This window comes from Chionomys nivalis, chromosome 16 (assembly GCF_950005125.1).
Source record: "Chionomys nivalis chromosome 16, mChiNiv1.1, whole genome shotgun sequence".
In the NCBI taxonomy this organism is placed as follows: domain Eukaryota; kingdom Metazoa; phylum Chordata; class Mammalia; order Rodentia; family Cricetidae; genus Chionomys; species Chionomys nivalis.
Genome location: NC_080101.1, coordinates 6,232,414 through 6,258,056, shown reverse-complemented (window position 1 = coordinate 6,258,056; position 25,643 = coordinate 6,232,414). Strand labels below are relative to the sequence as shown.

The 25,643-nt window shown below is 47.0% G+C and overlaps 1 protein-coding gene across 1 annotated transcript; it reads left to right on the top strand.

Moving 5' to 3' along the window:
- The first annotated feature begins 1,390 nt into the window (after positions 1-1,390).
- On the top strand, positions 1,391-25,190 carry LOC130888240 (60S ribosomal protein L37a-like). Its single transcript, XM_057791171.1, has 2 exons — positions 1,391-1,459; positions 24,829-25,190. The coding sequence occupies exons 1-2, from the start codon at positions 1,391-1,393 to the stop codon at positions 25,117-25,119; spliced, it is 360 nt and encodes a 119-aa protein (XP_057647154.1). The 3' UTR covers positions 25,120-25,190.
- Positions 25,191-25,643: the final 453 nt, after the last annotated feature.

The window sequence follows — 25,643 nt, the reverse complement described above, 5'->3', positions numbered from 1 at the left end:
AGAAGGAACGCTTGCTGAAGGGGAAAACATTAGGAAATTTAAGAACGGCTAACAATGATTGCAGCAAGAGCTGGCCCCTGGGAAGTAGCAGGAGGAGTCGAGCCACAGTGGAGGAATGAGGGGAGATATGGCAGAGTCTGGCTGAGAAGAAGACAAAAGAAATGGCTGAGATTTTTCTTTGTACAAGAGCTTCAGGTTTAGGTAAGAACTGGGGAGGGACAAGAGGTGTGCATCCTTCAGCAGCCCCGCCCCAATTACCGGCTCTTTGATCATTATCTCAGTTCAGGGTCTGCACAGGGATTCCCAGAGCTCCAAATTCCAGTCATCGCTAGAGGGGATCCCTGTGGCTGTGGGAAGAGAGGGGCAGCTTACCCGCAATAGACGATTGTGTTTCTCTGGGAATGGTCTGTCCCGGAAGGTCCCGCATTCCTGGAATCCAAAGCGACTGTCTCTGTGGCGTGAAGGGGAGAAGATGCAGAGGTAGACAGGCACTGGCTTTAGAGAGCGAAGCGGCAAACACAAAACAGAAGCTTGTCTTTCAGTGACCTTGTGCAGCACACAACGCCTGTCTGCGCTCCACGCGCTACCATACAGTTCCCGAGCTTCGGGCAAGGGGCTGGAGGTTGAAATACACACAGAGACACACAGAGAGAGAGACAGGGACACGGACCTCTAGTCACTGGTAAGAAGCCCTCTGTTCAATACCACCACGGAGGCTTATATATCCAACAGTCAGGTGGGCCAACAGGTGAAAACCTTATCCTCTGATCCTCAAGGCCAAGGCAACACGTGCTGGTGAAGCAGAGCTGGTAAACAACTTTGACACAGCTTTTAGTAACTCAAATCAGAAGGAAAGTAAAGATCTCTAGCAGGAAAGAGCAGCTGGAGGCCACGATTCCAAATGGTCCCAACAAACTTGGGGGCCAAGGGAGGGATCACTGTCTCAGCAGAGCAGTTCCCAGACGCCTGCGTGAAGAAAGCTAACTATGGCGAATGATAGTGAGAAAGAGAGAAAGCCTAAGGGTGAGGAGTCCATGGCAGAGGACAGGGTCAGCCAGAGACTGAAAGAGAAGAGGAAAAGAGCAGGAGAGTCACTTTTCTGTGTGAAGTGGGTGGTGACCCACCTTTGAGGTCAAAGGGCAGTGAGAGGAGAGGCTTAAAAATGTGGGAAAATGAACAGAACACACGTGGGCTGTGGCGGGGCTGACGGAACAACAGTCGGCCCCGGAGCACGGCTTTCTTCATCCTGCTAAGCATTTTGAGTCCATAAGAAGAGGCTAGAGAGGAAGTTCAGCTGGTACCTAACTTCAGTTCCCAGGTTATGACAGCAAAAACTTGAAATCTCAGTGCTGAAGGCGGTAGAGACAGGAGGCTCCCTTGCCTAACTGACATGTCCCAGATCACTGAGAGGCCCGTCCCTGCTCCCCAAAACAAGGTGGATGTGAAGCTGCTGCAGATTGTCAGTCCTCTGGCCTAGACACACAGTGCACTTGTACACACACACACACACACACACACACACACACAGAAAAGCACAGAGAAAACCTTGCCCAGGATAGCAGCTATTCCGAGGGCATATGTCCCCGGGGGGGGGGGGGGAAGGAGGAGTGATGACGTCATAAGGTACAAAGAGCTGCTTGGCTGTGGGTACACAGATATCAAGGGAGCCACGGTTCCAATCACATCCTGTCCTCTGAACCTAATTAAATGTAAATCTAACTTAGAGAGTTCGCACGTTTAGCCCACCCCCCCAGTGTGACTGTGTAAATGAGACGCCCCACTCATACCGGGTATCTGAACTCTGGTGGGTGGCACTGTCAGGCACGTCTAAGACGTGTGGGCGCACTGGAGGAAACCCATCAAGGAGGACTCTGAGGTTTTGATAGCCTCCCCCCACTTACAGATCTCTGCTTATGGCTGAGATGTGAGCTCTCAGCTTGCCGCCAGCCTTCCTCACCAGGACCGATTCTTATCTCTCTGGAACAGTAAGTCTAAATAAACTTTCTCAAGCTGCCTTGGTCATAGTGTTTTATCATAGCCATGAAAAGCCTCCTGGACTTTCAGCAGCAAAAGTCAGTCCCATGCTTCTTTTGTTGAAGCCACCATGAGTGGTTTTGCCTACCTGTTCCGAAGAGTTTGGATGTGTATACATTGTGTATCCTCTACTAGATGGTGAGACTGAGTCCCAGCACCCAGCATGAGGGGTGCTCAACGTTAAGTGACTGCTAGAACCCTAACAGTCATTCTACACCCAATCCTAAAGTTGATTTACTGGAAAAACTTTTACTGACCCAAATGGTTAGACTCAATTGTCAACTTGCATCTAAAATAACCTGGGGGATGGGCCTCTGGGCATGTCTGACTAAATGTACTGACGGGGAAAGACACATCACTGTACGCAGAACCATTCCCTGGTCTGGGGTCTTCTTAGACTGTGTGGAAAGGACAAGCGATCAACCGTGTCTGTCTCTCTCCTCAACTGTAGATGCAGTGAAAAAGCGACTTCAAGCACAGCCACTGTGATTTCCCAAGAATAACGGGCTGGACCTGCAAAGCTATGCACAAAACAATCCTGTCTTAAGCTGTTTTGTCGGTTTTTAAGAACACAGGAACAGAAAAGGCAACGAATAAAGCCAACTACGAGCATGCCCAGGAGACGACAGTAACTACCTGCAGGTCTTTGTGGTGCTTTGCTTTGCAGTTTGTTTGATGTGTACGAGTATGTGAGTATTTCACTCGAATGCTTATACGTCTGTGCCACCATTCTTAAAAAGTCGGGAAGAGGGCATCAGATCCCTGAAACTGGAGTTGTACATGGTTGTGAGCTGCCATGTGGGTGCTGGGATTTTGGGGTTCAGTCCGTGCGGCACTTCACACTCTGTTCCATGTGTGTCTTGGTCGGTGTTTCTACTGCTGCGATGAAACCCCGGGACCAAAGAGCGAACTGGGGAGGAATGGGTTTATTTGGCTTGCACTTCCACATCACTGGCCATCGCTGAAGGAAGTCAGGGCAGGAACTCAAACACAGCAGGAATCTGGACGCAGGAACTGACACAGGCCATGGAGGCTGTTGCTTACTGGATTGCAGGGTGGTGCCACCCACAGTGGGCTGGACCCTCCCCATCAATCACTAATCATGAAAATGTCTGACGGCTTTGCCAACAGCCCGATCTTACGGAGGCATCTTCTCAACTGAGTCTCTTCCCCTTTGATGACTTTAGCTTGTGTCAAGTTGATACAAAGCTGGTATCTCTCTCTCTCTACTGTTTCTCTCTCTCTTTCTCTCTCATTCTCGTGTGTGTGTGTGTGTGTGTGTGTGTGTGTTAGTACTCGTAGGCTTCTTTGCTCCAGGTATGTACCCTACACTGAACTACATTCCCAGCTCCTGCTTCTATCACACTGTGTTATTGACCTCGTCCCCTACCTGATGGTAGCCAGCTGTAGGCTGACCTCGTCCCCTACCTGATGGTAGCCAGCTGTAGGCTGACCTCGTCCCCTACCTGATGGTAGCCAGCTGTAGACCGACCTCTCCCCTACCTGACGACAGGAGAGCCGGCTGTAGACCGACCTCTCCCCATACCTGACACCTGACGACAGCCGGCTGTAGACTGACCTCTGAAGATGGGATCTCAGTAAGTGAAGTGATGTAAAGTGGACTCCTGCCGTGCAAAGGAGGAAACTCACCAGCACGCGTATAACACATCAAACTATGGTCTTTTGGCCTAAAAAGAAAATAAATAATGGAGACAAACGTATGTATGTCCTTCACAAAGAAACAAAACTGTAAAGTAAGAGACGGGCGTTTGATTTTTATTTCTTTTAAACCAAAATTAAAAAAAAAAAAACTTTTATTTTTTTTTTAAACCAAAATGAACAATAGGATTTTTTGTTTGTTAGTTTGCTTTTGAGACAGGGTCTCACAATATAACTCTGCCTGGCCTGGAAGTCATATAGACCTGGCTGGTCTCCATGAAGATCTGCCTGCTTCCTGAGTGCTGGGTTTAAAGGCTGCACGCCCATGACCCCTACAACAGAATTAGAAAGATTTTATAAACAAATTAGGAAGTAAACATACTAGAACTATAAAGCCATTCATGGGCCAGGGCTTTAGCTTAGTGGGTAGAGTGTTTGTCTACCGGGCACAGAGCCCTGAGTCCACCCCAGCACAGGCCTCTGATTTCAGCACTTGGAAGGTAGAGGAGAAGGCTCAGGAGTTCAAGGCCAGCCTGGAAACCTCAAAAAATAAAATCAAACTGCTCATAAAACCAAATAAAATAATTCACTGGCTATAATTTCAGTGCTGTAAAAATCACTGACTCTCCTTTTCCTTGATGCAATTGTTTTTCCAAGTAAATGAAGACAGATTGATATGACCTGAGTGTGGTCCAACCTGGGCAAATGCAACGGCTGTGGAGCTCTCTTCCCCAGGGAGCACCTCCGCCAATTCTCCAGGGAACATCTCTACCAATTCTCCAGGGAGCACCTCCACCAATTCTCCAGGGAGCACCTCTACCAATTTTGCATTAACTATGACAGCAGAGTCTCCTGCAAAGCTGCCAGGCATGTAGCTCAGCTGGCAGACTGCTTGCCTTCTATATATAAAGCAGGATCCCCGCCATCTCATAAAACTGGGGTCTACAGCACACAGGTGTATGACCCCAGCTCTCAGGACTACAGCACACAGGTGTATGACCCCAGCTCTCAGGACTACACACACATGTGTATGACCCCAGCTCTCAGGACTACACACACAGGTGTATGACCCCAGCTCTCAGGAACGGTGGAGTCAAGAAAACCACATGCTCAGGGTCTTCTTCAACTGTGTTGCAAATCTGAGACCAGCCTGTGCTATATGAGACCCTGCCAAAAACAAAACAAAACACAACAACAACAAAATAAAACTTAGTTTCAGACTCCCTACACTGGTGCCCTAGAAATACTGATTGAATGGCAATGTCTCAAATCTTGTCCCTGAATGCATGACTATGTCTGAGTTCCTCACGTTGCTTCCTCTTCAGCCCGCCTCAGAAGTTAGAGGTCAGTCCTGGACAGACAAATTGAAGCAGAAGTTTATTGTAGCATGATTAATAAAAACCCAGAGACAGAAATTTGGATTCAACGTGAAGGTCAGAAAAGCAAAATAGCTAGCCACTGACTCTCACCTCTGCCTCAGTCTGAAATGGCGATCCTGCCTCCAGGAATCTCAGAATGAGACTGTGTCTGAGAGCTGTCTCCTCCCATTTTATAATCCTCTCTAGGGCTGGGATTAAAGGTCTGCACCACTACCACCTGGTTTCTATGGAAAACTAGTGGGGCTACTGGGATTTAAGGTGTGTGTCACCAACTGCCTGGTCTGTAAGGCTGATCATGTGGCTGTTTTACTCTCTGAACTTCAGGCAAGCTTTATTTATTAAAATACAAATGAAATATCACTACCATTTATAGCAACATCCAATCTTCAGACAGCCTAGGGCAATCAGGCAAAAGTGCCTGTACAGACAGGCCAGGCAACAGCACATGACCGAGGGCCTTAAGGCACTCGAAACCTTTCTGTTGCAGGGAGACAGGGGAGGGCAAGGTGTTTGCTGTCTAAGTTGGGGGGCACAGGAATGGAGCATTACCCGATGAGGCACTCTGGGGTCAGGACCTGGCACTCAGTTTTGGTGACCACAAGTGTGACCAGGCTGGCTCTCTAAAGGTGGGATGGCCAAGCTCTGAGAAGATAAACTCTGTGGTCACACTCAACAGCAGCAGCAAAGATGTTCCAAAGGGTCAGAGATGCAAGTCAAAGTTTAGTCTGTCCCAGTGAAATAAATACAAAAATTCTCTGCACAACAAGTGGAATGGTTCTTTCCCTTTCTTTTTCCTTTGTTTTGTTTGGAGAGTCTAATTATATAATTCAGACTGACCTGAATCTCGCTGTCCAACTTATGCTAGCCTCAAACTGAAAATCTGTCTCAAACTGGGAGTGGTGGCGCATACAGAGGCAGGGGGATCTCTGTGAGTTTGAAGCCAGTCTCCTCTACACAGCAAGTCCTAGGACAGTCAGAGCCACATAACAGAGACCCTGTTTCAAAACACAAAAGACAAAGAGAGTGGGGGGGGGGGGGAGAGGGAGAGAAGGAGGGAGGGAGGAAGAAACAGGGAGAGAGGAAGGGAGGGAGAGAGGGAGGGAGGAAGGGAGGGAAGGGAAGACATTTTGCTACTGCAGGCCCTCAGTGCTGGGAGTACATGCACACACCGCCACACCAATCTTGAATAATGAATGTTCAAATAAACTTACTGACTCTTGGTGACATATTTTGTGGAGGTCAGAAGACAACCTGCAGGAGTTAATTATCTCCCAGGCCATGCAGGCTCTCAGATCAAACTCAGTTCATCAAGCTTGGCAGCCAGTGCCTTCATCCGCTGAGCTATCTCACCGGCCTGGATATCGGAGTCCTCAGACATATTATAACCCAGAGTTTCCCAGCTTGCAGATGGTACCTATTAGTGGTTTTCAAAACCCACTCCGAGAGTCACGACTAGCATTTAGAAAACAACTAACTGGAACCGAGCAGAAAAATACCTGAGTACATTTAGTAGGGGTATTGTCTGATGTTCTTTCTACGTGCTTACATGAGCCTGCACGAACGCATTCCAGCTCGCACACACTGTGTGGTTATGTGAAGTGTTAGCTGTGAGTTGTGGTCAAAGACTTGAGAGCCATGATCTCGTCTAATTGGCAGTCTTCGCTCCAACCCAATGTTCTCTCCGACTCTCTACCGATAGGACGTGGTACTTCCTGCTCCCTCAACAGAGAAAGACTTTGTTCTCCCTGTCTACCTGGAGGCTTGCCCCTTAATGACACATCTGAGCCATCTAGATGTCTGCGCGTCCTGCTCCTCTCCCTCCTGATTAACTGCAGCATGGTGCCCCTGAAAGGAGTGTGGTTTAGTGGTTGTGTGTCAAGCTGACAAGGGCAGGGTGCCCCAGGTACCTTTCACTCACAACTAGAAGAGTCTGTTTCCAAAGAGTAAGAATCATGTTATTGCCAGGATCTCACATGATGCCTCCAGCTCACAATAAATAATCTAAAAATAAGTTCACAATGGGCATTTTATATAATGAGATAGGAATGGTATCCATACACAGAGAAAAGGCAAAGTGAGGCACATACATGTAGAACATACTCCCATTGTGTGTTCATTCGTGAGAGTGCATGTATGCATTGCATCACAAAGAGCATCTCTGAATAGTACAAAGGAACTTGGTGTGGTGGTACCCTCCGTACCTAGCCTGGTAGGTAGAAACAGGGGGACTCGGAGTTCAAGGTCATCCCTGGCTACTACGTACCACTCAGTCGTGAGACCAGCTTGAACTACATCAAGGGGGAGAAACAAGTGAAATTTGTTAACGATGTGGTCGCCTGTAACCAGGGGAAAAAGACTAGTGTTTCACTGGGACTTCTTGATTTCTGTGCCGTATTCAAGGGCTGTATCGCACTAAAATTAATTAAATTAATAAATATTGCTCTGAAATATTTTACAGGGAATGTATATTTTAAAAAGACAAGATTTATGGCTTCCAAATATCCCATAATATACAAGTAAATACATAGTTACTTTTATTGACGATTAAAAAATGGAGAGAACCTTTATTGTCTATAATGCTTAAATCTATCCTTTCCCTGATTTGACAGCATCTCGGGGTGTGCTGATATTTCTAATTCCAGCCCTTTCTCAGGGTGTGCTGGCACATACTTCTAACTTCAGCCCTTGGGAACCTGAGGATGAAGGATTTCCATAACTTTGAGGCCAACCTATGTTACATAGGTATGCATTGCATCACAAAGAGCATCTCTGAATAGTACAAAGGAACTTAGTGTGGTGGTACCCTCCATACCTAGCCTGGTAGGTAGAAACAGGGGGACTCGGAGTTCAAGGTCATCCCTGGCTACTACGTACCACTCAGTTGTGAGACCAGCTTGAACCACAAGCAGGTGGGCAGTGAAAGCACCAGTCTTTAATAGCAGCACCCCGAGAGGCAGAGAAGCAGGAGGATCTCCAGGTTCAAGGACAGCCTGGTCTACATAGTAAGTTCCAGGACAGTCAGGGATACACTGAGAAACTGTGTCTCAAAAACTTAAAAAAATAGTAATAAAATAAAAATAAAACAAGACACCAAGAACAAAACAAAAACAAACACAAAACAAATCAACCAACCAAACAACACCCACATAAGAGGGGGCTAGAGAGATGGCGTGGTGCTTGGGAGCATGTACCCTTTTCAGAGCTCAGTTCTTAGCACCCACATCCGGTGGCTCACAACTGCAGTAGCTCCACCTCCAGGAGCCCCACCTCCGGCCTCTGTGGACACTGCATTCACAAGCAGACACACCCACACACACAACTAAAAAGAACAAAAATAACGGGCTGGAGAGTTGGCTCAGCGATTAAGAGCATTTGTTGTTCTTGCATGTCGCGGTCCGCCTCGTCCAGCAAGGATGACGCAACCACCGGAGCTCTTCTCACTGCAGTTTTATTCAGGTCCTTTTGACAATTGTAAAATCTCTCTCTCTCTCTCCCCTTTTCTCCTCTCTCCCTGGGCAAACCTCTCCCATCCCTTAAGTAGGCCTGGGCCGCCAACCTCAGATTGCCAGGTGGGCACTGCCCATAGGTCCACGCATATGCAAGCAGCTGACAGTCATTGCGTGATAATAGCATAAGTCAGGCTTTAGCCATAGGAGTTGATCAGAGAGCACTTGCTTTCGGGATTGCGGAGGGCGGGAGCCAGCACCATCAGGTGTGACTCCACACAGCTCTCTACATTGCCATCAGGTGTGGCTTCACACAGCTCGCTACACTTGCAGAGGACCGCGGTGGTGGCTCACAGCCGTCTCTAACTCCAGTTATGGGAGATCTGAAGCCCTCACCTGACCTCTGCAGTCGTCAGACAGACACATGAATAAAGCATTCATCCACATAAAGTAAATAAATTTTTAAAAAACAATAATAACATCAAAACTAAATTTTATAAAATCAAGCAAACAGAGAGTATGGCCTCTGAAGCCAGGCTTGGCGGTGCGGGCCTGTCACCTTCGCTAGCGTGGAGGCAACAGGAGAATCTTGAGATCAAGGCCTGCGCTGATGGGCAAGTTTAAGGGCAGCTTAAGCAACTTTGCAAGATCTTGTCTCAAAATTTAAAAACTATGAAAAAACAAAACAAACAAAACAACACAAAAAAAGGTGAAAACAAAGTTCAGCACAGCATGCCTGCCTAGAGTGCCAGCCCCATGTCCATTTTTAAAAGTCGTATCTTTCTCTTACTGAGATCAATCCAGGTAAAAGAAGGGTGTGGAGTAGGGGGGAGAAACTTCATTTTCTAAATAAGCACCCCATCATAAAGTACACCCCAGGTCCTCAAGCAAGTCTAGCTGACCACTCAAAGTCCGCTTAGTCGAAGGCTAGGGTAACAAAGAACCATGTAGGTTAATTTTGCAACTGCTTACAACAGGATGCTTCTGCCAGACCTCTGGCTGGGCACTGCGAACTCCTCACCTCATCAAACTGCCTTTTATTAAGCCTAATATTCAGAGTGAAAAGAACTGCTGATTATGGGCCTGAGTTCCCATGGCAACAGTAAAACAGATGCCAAAGTAGCTGTAGCACCGAGGAAAATAATACACTAATAATAGGTAGTCCTGTGGATCCTTTTAATGAGACAGCGCACTGAGAGCCAGCTGTTTCTGCATGTTAGAACAAGGATGACTGTGGAGATCTTCAGACTTTCAAAGCCCAGATAAACCGTCTTTGTTAGTCACAGAATGACTCTGGGTCAAACCATACTTATGGCTAATTTAGATATATCGTCCTGATGCTCCCGGTGGATAGTTAGTAAATGATTTTAACTCGTGCTTTAAAGACTGACCACCCTCCTGCCCCCTCTAGTGCTCACGGGGACCTGGAGGGTGAGCTGTCCCCAGCATCGCTCGTCCACTGCCACAGGAGCGAGCCATACGTGAATGCACAGGGGACAGCCCCCTTCTGCTGTGCTCCTGTCTCTCAGCTGAGAGTGGAGAATTAATTCTCGATAGGGAGCATTGAGGTGAGCCCTTTCAGTTCATTTTCTGAACACAGACTCTTCAGTGTGCTGGGACTTCCATCCCAAACACCACAGAGGCGTGTGGCTTAAATGACAGAAACAGTTTCCTTACTGTGATAGAGTCTGGAAAGTCCAGGTTCACGGCGTCCATGGGGGTGGTTTCTTCTCAAGGGTCTGTCCTCAGCTTTCAGACAGCCATCCTCTCCCTCTGCTGAGGCTTGCTGCCATGTTTGTCTATCAGAAGGCTCCTGAAGCTTCGGACCATCATAGCGAACCCGTGGTGCTGTGCCCGGAGTTTAACTTGATGTGATGCCAAAGGACACACAACTCTCACCATCTAGGGACAAAGACATCCAAAGGCGGTTAGCAAAGCAGTCTGGACACCAGAGGAAAGACAGGGGCCACTGCCGCAGATGGTTAACTTGACGGTAGGGATGACAGGGCCATTAGAAGGAAAGCACGGAGTACTGAGCAGTCTCTGTCCTATTTAAAACACAGCTCCTGTGGTGGTTTGCATAAGAATGACCCCCTCTGCCGTGGCACACGCTTTACATCCCAGCACTCAGGCAGAGGCAGGTGGATCTCTGTGACTTCAAGGCCAGCCTGGTCTACAGAGCAGATTCCAGGACAGGCTCCAAAGCTATACAGAGAAACCCTGTCTCAAAAAACTAAAAACAGCCGGGCGGTGGTGGTGCACGCCTTTAATCCCAGCACTCGGGAGGCAGAGGCAGGCGGATCTCTGTGAGTTCGAGGCCAGCCTGGTCTATAAGAGCTAGTTCCAGGACAGGAACCAAAAAAGCTACGGAGAAACCCTGTCTCGAAAATCCCCCCCCCTCAAAAAAAAACTAAGAACAAAACACAACAACAACAACAAAAAGAATGCCCCCCACCACCACCGGCTCATATATTTGAATAGTCACCAGGGAGTGGCACTATTTGAGAAGGGTTAGAAAGTATGGCCTTGCTGGAGGAGATGTGTCACTGGGCTGGGCTTACCAGCCCCAGTCTGGGTCCCCTCCCCCCACCCGCAATCAGGACGTAAAGCTCTCAGCTACTGGCCAGAGCCATGCTCCCTGCCGCGATAAAGCACTAACCCTTTGAAACTGTAAGCAAGTCCAGTCAAAGCTTTCTTTCACAAGAGGTGCCTTGATCGTGGCATCTCTCATGGCAGGAGAACACTGACTCAAAGACTTCTCCAGTGCTTTTAGAATAAAGTCTTGACTTTTTTTTTTCTGATTTTATTTTATTTTTAATTGAGGTGACAAATGTGTAGCCTTAAATTTACCATCTTATCACAAAGGAAAAAAAATTTGAGACAGGGTCTTAGAATTCACTCTGTAGACCAGGCTGGTCTTGAACTCACAGAGATCTGTCTGCCTCTGCCTCCCCAGTGCTGGGAGTAAAGTTATATGCCATCATACCCAAACTTTTAAAAAAAGGTTTTATTACTATTTATTATTATTATTATTATGCATGTAGGGACAATGACATTACAATACATATGGAACCATTTAAAGGACCATTTAAAGGAGTATGTTCTCTTTTCTCACTGTGTGGTACCCAAGGATGGACTTCATGATGTTAAGTTTGGCAGCACTTTTACCTGCTGAGCCATCTCGCTAGCTTCCCTTTTAATTGTGTGTGTGTGTGTGTATGTGTGTGTGCATATGTGTTTGTTTCCTAACCTGTGGTGAGGAGTGAATCTAAGACTTCATATGTCTTAGGCACATGCTGTATCACCAGCCTACATTCCCAGCTTGATCTTAACCATGGGGCAAGATGTTACATATTTATGTCTCTATTTGTATATGGGGATACTTTTCAAGGCCAGAGGAAGGTTATCTCCTACCACATGGGTCCAGGAGGTCCAGCTCAGGCCACAACACCAGGCGGCCAACACCCTTTGCCTACTGAGCTGTCTAGATGGCCTACACACTACACATCTCAAGCTGGCCTCAAACTGGGGCTCCTCCTGACTCTCTCCTGAATGCTGGGGTTCAAGTATGTGCCACCACACCTGAGAGAATCCTTTTTAGGGCTGCATAAATTTTGGATTTTAGCATTGTGCATGTCCTTATCTTAGCACAGGCCTGAATTAAACCCTAGCAACACATATGTGCGGATGTGGGTGAGTTGGTCGATGGTCACCTAGAGTTTGTGAAGGCCTGTGTTCAATTCTCAGCCCTGCATACATGGTAAATGCCTGTAATCTCAATATGGAAGGAAGGAAAAGCAAGAATTCAAGGTCATCTTCAGCTACATACTGAGTTCAAGAACAGCCTGGGGTGCATTAGCTACTGTCAGAGAGTGGTCCTTGGCTTTTTCCTTTCCAGCATTACTCAAGTCTGAGGAGCCACTGGTAGCTGGCTCGTAGGACAACGGCACACAGTGGTAACAGAAAGTAGCTGCGGTTTCTTCCCCACCTAATTGTGTACTGAGGATGTGGGCTGGATGTCGATTCGACACAAATCAAGTCGCTTGGGGAAGGGAACCTCAGCTGAGAAAATGCCCCCACCAGATAGGTCTGTGGGCAAGCCTGTGGTCATTTTCCTGACGATCGATGTGGGAGGGCCCAGCTCACTGTGGGTGTTGGGCCTGGGCTGGTGGGCCTGGGTGCTGAAGAAAGCAGGTTGAGCAAGCCATGAGGAGTGTAAGTGGCCTTCTTCCCTGGCTCCTGTACCAGCTCAAACCTCAACACTTCCGCCCTGACTTCCAGCAGTGATGGACTGTGGTGTGGAGCTGGGAGCTGAAAGCAACCCTCTCCTCCTCTGGTTGTCCATGGTCAGAGCAACAGAACCCTCACTGAGACAGGCAGGAAAGGAGAGCTGGCACCAGGCCCAGGAAAGGCCTGGCCTAAGCAGCTGTTTGCTGAACTGCACACAGCACAATCACAACCAAGTCTCCCCTGAACATTAAAAAAACATTAACTAAAAGACTAGAGCTGGCCGGGTGGTGACAGTGGGGGCGGTGGTGGTGCACATCTTTAATCCCAGCACTCGGGAAGGCAGAGGCAGGCGGAGTTCCAGGGCAGCTAGAGCTACGCAGAGAAACCCTGTCTCAAACAAACAAACAAACAAACAAAAATATACAACTGGTAAAACCTAAGCCAAGACAACCGAAGCGCGCTGAGAGTGAGAGAAATAGTCTCCCGGGGCAAGTCCACCAGTCAGTTATCCAAAACTAAACCATCAGCCCCCAAAACAAACATACAAATAACATCATACAAACTGAGCAGGTTATATTTAAAAATATATGTGTGTGTGTGTGTGTGTGTGTGTGTGTATATATGTGTGTGTGTGTGTGTGTGTAGGCAATAACAACTAGTGAAAAACAGAGGCCATGGGTTTGAAAGCAAGCAAGGAGGTGTATATGGGAAGGTTTAGTGGAAGGAAAAAAAAAGGAAGGGAGAAATTATTATAATTTCAACCATTAAAAAAAATTAAGCCAAGTGAAGAAGTAACACAAGCTACATAAATCCTAATGCAGTCTCATAAGGAGCACACACAAAGCAATGACAATATAAATTATTGTCAGGAGGTGGTGGCACACACCTTTAACCCCAGCACTCAGGAGGCATAGGCAGGCAGATGTCTGTGAGTTCGAGGCCAGCCTGGTCTACAAGAGCTAGTTCCAGGACAGGCTCCAAAGCTACAGAAAAACCTTATCTTGAAAAAAAACCAAAAAGCAAAAAACAAACAAACAAAAAACCAGGACACTAAACCAACAAGACCAGAGAGGAACCCCCATGTGTCACGTAATTAAAACACCAAAGAAACAAAAGTGTCCTGAAAGCAGCAGGAGGGAAACACAGAGTCTAAGGCAGTTTCATTAGAATGTAACAGATTACTCGAGTGAACCCCGCAAGCCAGAGGGCTTGGAATGATGTGTGTCAAGTTCTGAAAGATAGCAACTGCCAGCCCAGGATAGTAATCCAAGCAAAGCTATCTGTCATAATTAAAGGAAAACTAAGCGTTCTCCATGATAAAAATAGATGAGAGGAATTTACGGCCATAAAGGCAGCTCTGTAGGAGAAAGAAGGGACTCTACAGACTGACAAGAAAAACAAATCGCTCACAAAGTAGGCCAGAGGGAAGAGAGGAAGCCATGCTACAGCCGTGTCAGCCAAGGAGGGGCCTCAAAACCAAGAGTCAACACACAGTTTTCTTTACCTGAGAATTTTTTTGTTGGGGGGGGGGGTCTGCTTTTTGTTTTGTTTTTTTCGAGACAGGGTTTCTCTGTGTAACAGTCCTGGCTACTCTGGAACTAGTTCTGTAGACCAGCCTTGAATTCACAGAGATCTGCCTGCTTCTGCCCCCCAAGTGCTGGGATTAAAAGTGTGAGCCACCATTGCACGACAACTTACAATAATAATTCTGAACACTAATTGTCAATTCTTCAATCGAAAGACACAGACTAGTAAATTGGATAAGAAAAAAAAAACAGGCACTAGCCAGATGGTGGTGGTGTATGTCTTTAATCCCAGCACTTGGAGGCAGAGGCAGACAGATCTCTGAGTTTGAGGCCAGTTTGACTACATAGTGGGTTCCAGGACAGCCAGAAAACCCTGTCTCACCAAACCAAACCAAACCAAACCAAACCAAACCAACAACAAAAAGCAGGAACTTTATGTGTAGCCTAATCACGCAAAAGACAGATACTTCCTAATGGCAAAATGATGGAAAAAAAGACATTTCAAGAAAATGAAGTTAGAAAACAAACATCTAGTGTCTGATGTAGTAGACGTCAAACAGCGCTAGTGAGGAAAAAGATGAAGATGATCACTTCATACTGACTGAGCAAATGCCCAATCAAGAGGACACTACAGTTCTAAACATGCACACTCTGAACACTGGCACACTCAGTTTCACAGAGCAAATACTAAAGGTGAAGCAACATGGTGCACAGAGAGGGGTCCCTCTGTTCCGTCCCAGCTGCCCGGCTAGCTTACACCCGAAATAATCACACAGAAACTGTATTTACTTAAACACTGCCTGGCCCATTGGCTCTAACTTCTCACTGGCTAATTCTTACACCTTAATTTAACCCATTTCTGTTAATCTGTATATCGCCACATGATTGTGGCTTACCAGCAAGATTCTAACCAGCATCCGTCTCAGGCAGGAGACCCATGGCGTCTGCCACTCTGCCCTTCTTCCCAGCATTCAGTTCTGTCTACTCTGCCTACCTAAGTTCTGCCCTATCAGACCAAGCAGTTTCTTTATTGATTAACCAATGAAAGCAACACATAAACAGAAGGAACTCCGACACCAGCCACAGATTGACCTCAACTCAATGGCAGTGAATATTTCCGTACCCTGTGTTTATTCACTGGCAGACAAAGTGGGAATGGCTCCATAGTCCCATATATTTAAGTGCTTGGTCCCCACCCAGTTAGGGGTTTGGGAAGGATTAGGCAGTGTCCCCTTGTTGGAGGAGGTGTGTCACTGGCGGTGGGTTTTCAGTTTCAAACACCTATGCCATCCCCAGTCCTGCTCTCTCTGCCTCCAGCCTGTGGACCAGATGTAAGCTCTCAACTGCTGCTCCAGCACCATGCCTGCCTGTGTGCCAACACACTCCCTGCCATGGTGATCACGAACTAACCCCTGAAACTGAAGCAAGCTCCCAATTAAATGCTCTCCTTTATAATCAGCCTTAGTCATGTGCTTCATCACAGCAATAGAAAACAGTAACTAAGACACAGGTCATCCTGACTGAAAATGGAGAGATATCTGAATTAAATGACACCAGAGATCAAATGGATTGGACATCTACAGAACATCCTATTCAAACACTACAGAATACATGTTTCCTAGAGTACAAAGCATCCCACGAAACTTTTTCTAAAATAGATCATATTTTAGGTCACAAAACAACTCTTAAGAAATATAGGAAACCTGAAATAATTCCTTGTAGGTTATCTGACAACATGGAATAAGACTGTAGATCTGAAGCCGAGCGGTGGTGGCGCACGCCTTTAATCCCAGCACTCAGGAGGCAGAGGCAGGCGGATCTCTGTGAGTTCGAGACCAGCCTGGTCTACAAGAGCTAGTTCCAGGACAGGCTCCAAAACCACAGAGAAACCCTGTCTCGAAAAACCAAAAAAAGACTGTAGATCTGCAAGAGAAGCCCTAGAATATAGACAAACGTGGAGATTAAACAACACACTATTAAACAACTAATGACTCTTTGAAAAAAAAATCAAGAAGGAAATAAAGACATTCCTAGAAACAAATGAAAATGAAAATAGAACATATAAAAACTCATGAGACACAGTGAAAGGAGTCATGAGGGAAATTTATAGCTCTAAGTGCCTAAAAATTAGAGAGATCTCAAATAAATAATGATATACCTTACAACTGTGAAAACAATTAAGAAACAAAACAGAGAGAAAAAAGGACAGGAAAGAAGAAGAGGGGCTGGAGAAATTGCTCAGTGGTTAAGCACATTGGCTGCTCTTGCAGAGGACCTGGGTTCAGTTCCCAGCACTCAGTAGTTCACAGCCGTCAGTGACTCCATTTCCAGGAGATCTCATGCCAGGCACACATGTAATGTACATACATACATGCAAGCACAGCATTCATACACATAAAAGTTAAAGATAAAAGATGACCTGAAAGAAGCAAGACTTTTGATAGAATCTTGAGAGACGATTCTCTGTGCTTTTTCATTGGTTACAGATAAAGCATGTTAACTTTTTAGGGGTTGTAATACTACAATTTTGACAAAAACAGATGATTTTTCTGGTTTAAAATAAATTGTGACTTGCTAGCAGACTGCAGGGTTCAGATTAAGTTGTCACTACAGTGAAAAGTCATTAAGAAGATAAAAGTGCTGGGTATAAAAGTCTGAGCCATAATTAAAAAATAGTCTGAGTTACTTTTTTTAGTTTTGGACAATATGGTTCCCAGCGATCAAATTTATGTGTCTTTTTTAACAATAATTTGTTTCAAATCTGAGTTGAAAGATTACATTGCCTAGTATTGTAATGTTGGAGTTTTTAAGATTACTTGAGAGATTTTTCTTTTTCTTCTTTAAATTTTTTTTTAGATTTATTTATTTACTTTATGTATATGCATGTTTCACCCAAATGTATGTATGTGCAATGTGTACTCACCTGGTACCACAGATGTCAGAGAGTGGTGCAGCCCTGGAAGGGGCATTATGGGTAAGCCACCCTGTGGGTGCTGGGAACCAAACTTGGGTTCTCTGCAAGACCAAGTGCTCTTAACTGCTGAGCCATCTCTCCAACCCCGATAAGAAGACTTTTCATTTGATTATCATTTTTCTCCATTTGTCTGTATGACCACAATTTCCCCCATCAGGAATGGCAAATTTTCATATTGGCTTGAAGAAGGAAAGAGGAACAGACACTAAACATTTAGTGTTTTAATATGGTAGCCTAATAATTTCTGTTTGAAAGCTATGGGACTAAGTAGAGACCAGATGAGTTAAAATTTTACCAAGTTCTGCTCTTCATACTCCTTTGGATTCCCTTCCTTACTTTATCTTGTTAACCAAATGCTAGTGCCTTTTGTCTCTGGAGACCAGGCTGGCCTCTAATTTCTAACTCAGAGGTCTGCCTGCCTCCGCCTTCTGAGCATTGAAATAGCACGTGCCACCACACCTCTATCTATGTATCTATGTATTTATGTATCTGTCTGTCTATCTGTCTGTCTGTCTGTCTATTTTTGTTTTATATGCACTGGTGTTTTACCTGCATGTGAGGGTGTTGGGTTCCTTGGAACTGGAGTTACAAACAGTTGTGAACTGCCATGTGGGTTCTGGACATTGAGCATAGGTCCTCTGGAAGAACCTTAACTCTTAACTCTTAACTCTCTTGCAGAGACATCTTTTTTTAAAAAAAATGGTTGTCGCTGGATGGTTGCAGCACATGTCTTTAATCCCAGCACTCGGGAGGCAGAGGCAGGTGGATCTCTGTGAGTTCGAGGCCCGCCTGGTCTGCAGAGTGAGTTCCAGGATGGGCTCGAAAGCTACAGAGAAACCCTGTCTTGAAACATCCCCCCTCCCCCAAAAAAAAGAAAGAGAAAAGAGAAAAGAAGTGGTCAAAATGTTCAACACAAACACACTTATTCCACTAAACAAGGCTCTGTTTGCTAAAGAAAGAATTCCTTTCCACGGTAGGTAGAGGTACTATCTGTAATCCCAGAATGCTAGAGACAGAGACCACTAGAGAAACCACACCCTGTCAAAAGGCAGAGAACAGTGATCACAAAGTGCTGAGACCCAACTGAGAGATACGTCGACAACACAACTCCCACAGCTACAGTTCGGGGAACGGCATGGAAGGGGGAGCCAGACCACCAGGAAGTCTGCTGTGAGATTTTATCCCCTAGACTGACAGTGGGCTTCACTCACGAGACCTCAACAATATGGCTGCTTAAAGAAGACCAGAAGACATATGACACCTACAGACACGCTAACACGGTGCAGGGGGGTCTCAGGGGACCCCACCCCTAAACAAAGAGCCACCGGCAGTAATGAATGCTGAGAGCAAGAAAAATAATCTCCTAAAAGCCTCACTCACACCCTTGTACCTTGTTGAGAATCATAGGACAAAAGGTATCAATATTACAGAAGATAAGACAGTAAGATTATTCTTAAAGATTTCATAGGCACCAGCTCCTTCCTCAGCCATGTAGCCATGGGGCACGGTGGCAGCAGGCAGCCGAGGGTGACACTGCCATTTGTAATAAACCAATCCTGGAACTAATCCAAGCGACTTCCCATACAGGGTGGCAAATAAACTGTTCTATCACTGCATGCTAGGGTCTCACAGTGCTGGGGGAGGGAGGAAGGGAAGGAGGGAGGGAGGGAGGGAGGGAGGGAGGGAGGAGAGAGAGAGAGAGAGAGAGAGAGAGAGAGAGAGAGCGCAAATGGGGAAGCTCTCTCTCTCTCTTCACAGAGATATGAAAGATTTCCAAGATAGATTACGTAGAAAAGCAAGGCACAGAGCAGTTCTGTGTTCCTCTTCGGAAGCAAAGAGATGAAAGATGTATACTATACATACATAGAGTTCATTTGCTTATATTTGTAAACAAAACTCTGGAAGGATAAGAAATAGAATTGGGGCAGGTTTGGAGGTGCGTGCCTGTGACCCCAGCACACTCAGAAGGAATAGAATTGGACAGGTTTGGAAGTGCGTGCCTGTGACCCCAGCACACTCAGAAGGAATAGAATTGGACAGGTTTGGAGGTGCGTGCCTGTAATCCCAGCGCACTCAGAAGGAATAGGATGGGACAGGTTTGGAGGTGCGTGCCTGTAATCCCAGCACACTCAGACGACTGAGAGAGTTCAAGGCCAGACTGGGTTATTAGCGAGTTCCAGGCCAAAAACAAACACACAAACAAAACAACAGCCCCAGAGAGAAGGCTGGGAGATGGCCAAACAGGGAAGGGTTCTTGCTCTGCAAGCTTGAGGACCTGATTTTGAATCCCCAGACCCCATGTGTGGAGTGTGTGCCTGTAACCCTATGGGTGGGATAGGGGAAGAGACAGGAGGATCTCTTTAGTTTGTGGGCTCCAGGCTAGCTGTGGGCTCAGTGGGGCAAGCGGAGTATGGGGCAGGATGCATTCTCCTCTGGCCTCTGTGTGTGAGCATGTATGTACACATGTGTATCACCACATACACACACATACACAAGTAACATTGTTAAAGAGAAAAAACAGAGATACAGACTTTGTTTCTCAGAAGAAGGGACAGGAACAATCTAGATGATGTTCTCATTCATATATGCAACCTCATTACCCTGTTACAGCAAATCGGAGGTAAATGTGAGTATCGTTCCCACCTTACAGGTGAGGAAAGCCACCCCCAGCTAGCGACTTGTTGCTGGATTTTAGCCTCCCATTGCCTCTCAAGTCCACACGACTGCATCCTTCAAACCAGCCCTTGAGCAAACACCGGCTCCAGGGCTTCAGACTCGGGATCAGACAAGTGGCATCACGGTTAGAAAAAGCAGGTTCCAGCCAAACATCTTTTAAGGTTACTCTGACACAGGGCGCCAGGGCTTGGCTGACACTTGTTGAGTTTATCTGTTCCTCTGTTGGTTTCCTGGCTTTCCCGATGTCTGTTTTGGAGGCAGTGAGGGGAGGAGGGGATGGAAACACGATCTGCTTTATGTGGTACACGTAGTTCCCTGGGACAACGCCTTATTTTATTGTCTCGAGACTTTGGAAGTTCGGAGTGGTTGTTGTGCTAGCTCTCAGACACCGTGTCCAAGTGGGCGAGCGATAATGGGACGTGGAAAGCAAAGGGAAGGGAAGCCCCCTCCTGGGTCAGGCTCCTGGGCTTCCGGGGCAGGAAGCGCTAGACACTAATTGGGAATCTTGGATTTTGCTGGCTGCAAAAGGTGTTGGTAGCTAGTTAAGTTGACTACTTCAGATTAATGGGTGGTCCAGATCTTTTGTTAACCCGTTATGACCCTTATTCCTGTCACGTGGGAAGTAAAACTAGATTTATTTTCTATGTGGAAATTTACAGGCTTTGAATCACTCAGAGCAGTCAAATTCTAAAGGGTTTTTTTTTTTTTCGTATTTGTTTTTGAGACAGAGCCTCACACTCTAGCCCAGGCTGACCTGGAACTCCTGAAAATCCTCGGGAGAAGCTTCCAGAGGCTGGGATTACAGGAAAGAGCCACCACGGCAGGCTGCAACCACGATCTCACAGCTGTTATTTCTGTACAAAACCTGAGTGGTAAGGCTGCAGAGATGAAAAGCTCAGCTGGCAAAGTGCCAGCCTCGCAACTGTGGGGCTGGATCCCCAGGACCTACGTAAAACAAAGCCCAGGTGTGATGGCTCAATCTTGTAACTCCAGCGCTGGGGATGTAGACAGGTGGATCCCTGGGCCACGTGGCCAGCCTAGCTGAGTCAGTGAGCCCCAGGTCCCAGTAAGAAACCTTCTTTCAGAAAGTAAAATGGAGGACTGGAGAGATGGCTCAGCAGTCAGGGGCACTGGCTGCTCTTACAGAGGACTCGGGTTCAGTACCTAGCACCCACATGATAACACACAACCATCTGTAACTCCAGGTCCAGAGGATCAGTGCCCTCTTCTGGCCTCCATGGACACCAGGCACACATGTAGTGCACACACATGCAGGGAAACACTCAGACACATACAATAAAAACATAATATTTAAAAGGTGAGGTGGATTGAAGAAATGACACCTAGCCAGGCGGTGGTGGCCCATGGAGGCAGAGGCAGGTGGATCTCTGTGAGTTCAAGGCCAGCCTGGTCTACCAAGCAGTTCCAGGGACAAACTGGACTGTTACATGGAGAAACTCTGCCTTAAAAAGAAAGAAAGAAAAGACACACAAGGTTGATCTCTGGCTTCCATATACATGAGCACATACATTTTCTCTCTCTCTCTCTCTCTCTCTCTCTCTCTCTCTCTCTCTCTCTCTCTCACACACACACACACTCTCTCACACACACATACTCTCTCACACACACACACTCTCTCACACACACACTCTCTCACACACACACACTCTCTCTCACACACACACACAGAGGCACACTCATACACATACACTCCCATACACACAAACACACGCACACACTCTCTCTTATACAAACACACATGCACACACACTCACACACATATACACACACACAAACATATATGCACATATATTCTCTCACACACATACACATGCATACACTCTCGCACATTTACACACACTCACAAACACACAGGCATACACATACACTCTCACACACACGCACATGCAGACATGCTCACATACACACGCTCTTACACACATGTACACACACAGAGTGGTGATGCAGAGAGGTTCGGTTCAGAGCTCTTTCAAAGCATGTATCAGGATATGTTGTGTGTACTGGGGTGGGTGCTCCTGTGGAACTCGGCTAACAGCTTTAGGGAATCCTTTCTTCCTACCATGTGGGTTCTTAGGATCAAACTCAGGTCATGGGGGTTTGTACAACAGGTGATTTTTTTTTTAGGTTTTTTGTTTTTCCTACAGAGCCATCCTGTAGACTCTTTAAAAAGAACTGGGGTGGCAGGTGTCAAGAACAGGGGTAGCCTCAAGTACCACAGGAAAAAGTGAACGTCCTTGGATTACAGATTATTTCCTCTCTTGATTTAATCTGGGACACTGGCTTGCCACATCAACAGCTGGGGCCTGGGGAGGGCCATTATCCTGAAAAAAATATATAGCTCTGAATGTTATAACCGCGAATGTTGAAACCCTAAGTTTGTTTTTCAGGTAAGAGCTCGTGTGGCCCAAGGCTGGCCTTGAACTCCTGATCCTCCCGTCTCCACCTACTAAGTTCTAGAATTACAGTTGTGTGCCCTACACTCAGATAATCACACGGTGAAGAGAGGACTTATGTGAAGCACATTAAAAACAAGACACAACACTCCACAGGCCACTTGACTTTACATAACACACATCTCTGCGAGCATAAACACCTAGGCCTAGTAACAGCCCTCACACGAATACAACAGTTTGAAAAGATAAACGGTGTTCATAAAGAAATGGGTCCAAAATTGAAATACATAGGGAGTCATCGCTGGGGCTGTCTGAGCCGGTCCAGCCTCACAGTTGCAGACCCGGAGATGCTGTGGGCAGAGGCTGGGAACGCGGCAGCCGAGTGACGAGCACTTGCCTATCTAGCGTGAAGCTCCAGGCTAGGATCCCAAACCACCGGGGAAGGGAGGGGAGGGGTTCCAAACCTGTGAGTCACTCCCACACAGGCAGCTCTTCAAGGAGCCAAATCCAACGGCCTTAGAACCAGAAGAGCCAACCATGCAACTCTCAGCCTGAGGTTGAAAGTGCTTCCGCTCCCAGAGACCAGCTCTCCGTTCTGTGTCTGTTCTTTCCAAGGCCCTGGATTAGACAGTACGCGACACGAGGCTGGCCCGTCTCTGCTTCAGATGCCCACGCTAATGTCCACACTAGGCTTCTATCCCACATCAACCCAGAATGCATTCAGCCCCGCCCCCACAGCTTGGCTTTCTGCCCCTCTTTTATACCTTTAAAAAAAAATGGAATTGTATGTTTGGGCATGTTTGCCTTCCAGTGTTTTAATCTTTTAGGATTGTAATTATTTATGGCATAACCTCACACGGTAGCCCACGTTGGCCTTGGATTCACCACCCTGCTGCCTTAGCCCAAGGGCTGGAGTTGCCGGTACACTCCACCATCCGGGGATTTGAGCGTTTGGCATTAGTGAAGTCGGGAATGTGTCCCTTGGCATCGTTACTACTTAGCTCTAACCCCTGAGGCTTCCCCAGCTGGCAAAAATGAAGAAACGGATCCAGGAGCTCCTCTCAAAACTGGCGATTTTCGTCCTACCGTGTCTCACAATGCCGCGCCCACACAGACCACGGCCCTAATCCCACCTGAGAATCTTTATCCTGGTCTCGGGAGTACAGCAGACCTCTCAGCCGCCCCCAAGTCCCTCTGCAACCAAACCTGGGGTTGCTGTAGCTCTCGAGACCTCTCCCAGGCTCGTCACAGATGGCGTTCATGACACTAACCAGGTCTTAGAGACCGGAACTCCCCTCTGCAGTCTGAAGGAGAAAGGGCGTTGTGATCGACATCACACAAAAGAGACTTGGCGCTGGAGTGGGCAGCGCAAGCCGCGGTCACCATCACAGCACCAAGCTTCGTGTCCCCGGCCGTCAAGACGGCTCAGGGAGGAGAGCTGTTTGCTGCCAAACTGATCCCTGGAAGCTACATGGTGGAAGAAGAGAGCCAACGCCACAAAGGTGACCTCTGACCTCCACATACGCGCTGTGGCCTGTGTGTACCCGCTCCAATAACAATAATAAAACATTTACATTGCCATCCCATGTTTTGTTTTCATGTCAGTCTTAATGAGATAGATTCCATACACCATGTAATTTAATTAACCTATACCTGCCGTTATTATTTTTAGTGTTTCTCCGTTTTGAATACAAATGCCGTCACAATAATTTCGGAACATTTTCATTAATTATCTATCTGTTGCCTGCAGTGTGTAATCAGCTGTCCTGTCCATTAGACAAGCTGGATTATGGGGCGTGTGTGCTTTGTGGCTGGCATCTCTCACGTGGCGCGGTGTCTTGTGGGCCCGCCCACGTTGACGGAAGTGCCAGCACTTCATTCCTTTGTGCTGAGCCATGCCCCTGCATGGTGTTGCACTGTTTGTTCCTCAGTGGACGGTGAATTTCACCACGTAAATGGAGAAATTGAAACATATAATTAGGTTGGGGGTTGGGGCCATGGAACTGGTGTCCTTCGCTCTCGCTTCGGAACTTCATTCAATAGACACATTGAGCTTCATAATTTGTTTCTTTTTCCCCCTTGGTGGCGCGTAGATGCATATGTGTGCGCATGTGTGTACAAGTGTACGTGCTCATGCTTGAATGGAGATCGGCGGAGGCCATCAGGTTCACCTTACTCCCCTGAGACAGTTTCTCCTTGCATTTGGAGCTAGACCGGCAACCAGTAGTGAGCTTCCCGTCTCTACCCTCTGCAGTGCCGGCTTTAGAGGTACAGCGGCCATGTGAAGCTGCCTATCTGGGCCCTGGAATCTGGGCTCCGGTCTTCACATTTATGCAGCACGCATTCTTACCTACAGAGCCGTCTCTCTAGCCTCTGAGAGGCACGTAAAAATGCAGATTCATATCTGCTTTCACAACACATTGGCCTAAGAAATTTTGCAAACAGGAATGAAGCTTAGAAACGCAGTGGGGCTCTACGTGCTTGGCTTAGGTTCCGGCGACATGGCAAAAACGCACCAAGAAGGTCGGGATCGTCGGGAAATATGGGACCCGCTATGGTGCCTCCCTCCGGAAAATGGTGAAGAAAATTGAAATCAGCCAGCACGCCAAGTACACGTGCTCCTTCTGTGGCAAGACCAAGATGAAGAGACGAGCCGTCGGCATCTGGCACTGTGGTTCGTGCATGAAAACAGTGGCTGGTGGGGCCTGGACCTACAACACAACTTCTGCTGTCACAGTGAAGTCTGCCATCAGAAGACTGAAGGAACTGAAAGACCAGTAAAAGTGCTACCATTTGATACCCAAGCCTACTCAATAATGCACAGCCAACTAAATAAATGGGTTAATTTACGTAAAAAAAAAAAAAAAAGAAAAGAAACGCAGTGGGGCTGGGCCACCTTTCTGGGTACCTGGGATTGTTACTCAAGGGCTTGTCCACTCCTGAAGAAAAAGAGAAGAAACACTTCAATGGTGAAAGAATTCAGTTTCCTTCTCAAATATATTCTCTCCCTCCCTCTCTCCCTCCCTCCCTCCCTCCCTCCCTCCCTCCCTCCCTCCCTCCCTCCCTCCCTCTCTCTCTCTCTCCTGTTTTCTCTTTTCTCTCTGTACACCTGTACAAACCAAGCATTATGCTAAACCAATGCTCAAGGGAACTGAGTGGGGCAGAGAAAATTCAGTCCTCGATATGGAAGGAGAACCCGAGAGGCCAACCTTCATCCAGCTTCAGCCTAGACTGAAGAGTGGGCCCTTGAAAGCACAGGCCAAGCCCAAGCCTTGGGGACTTCTGGCTGCTCTTTGTTGTTCGGT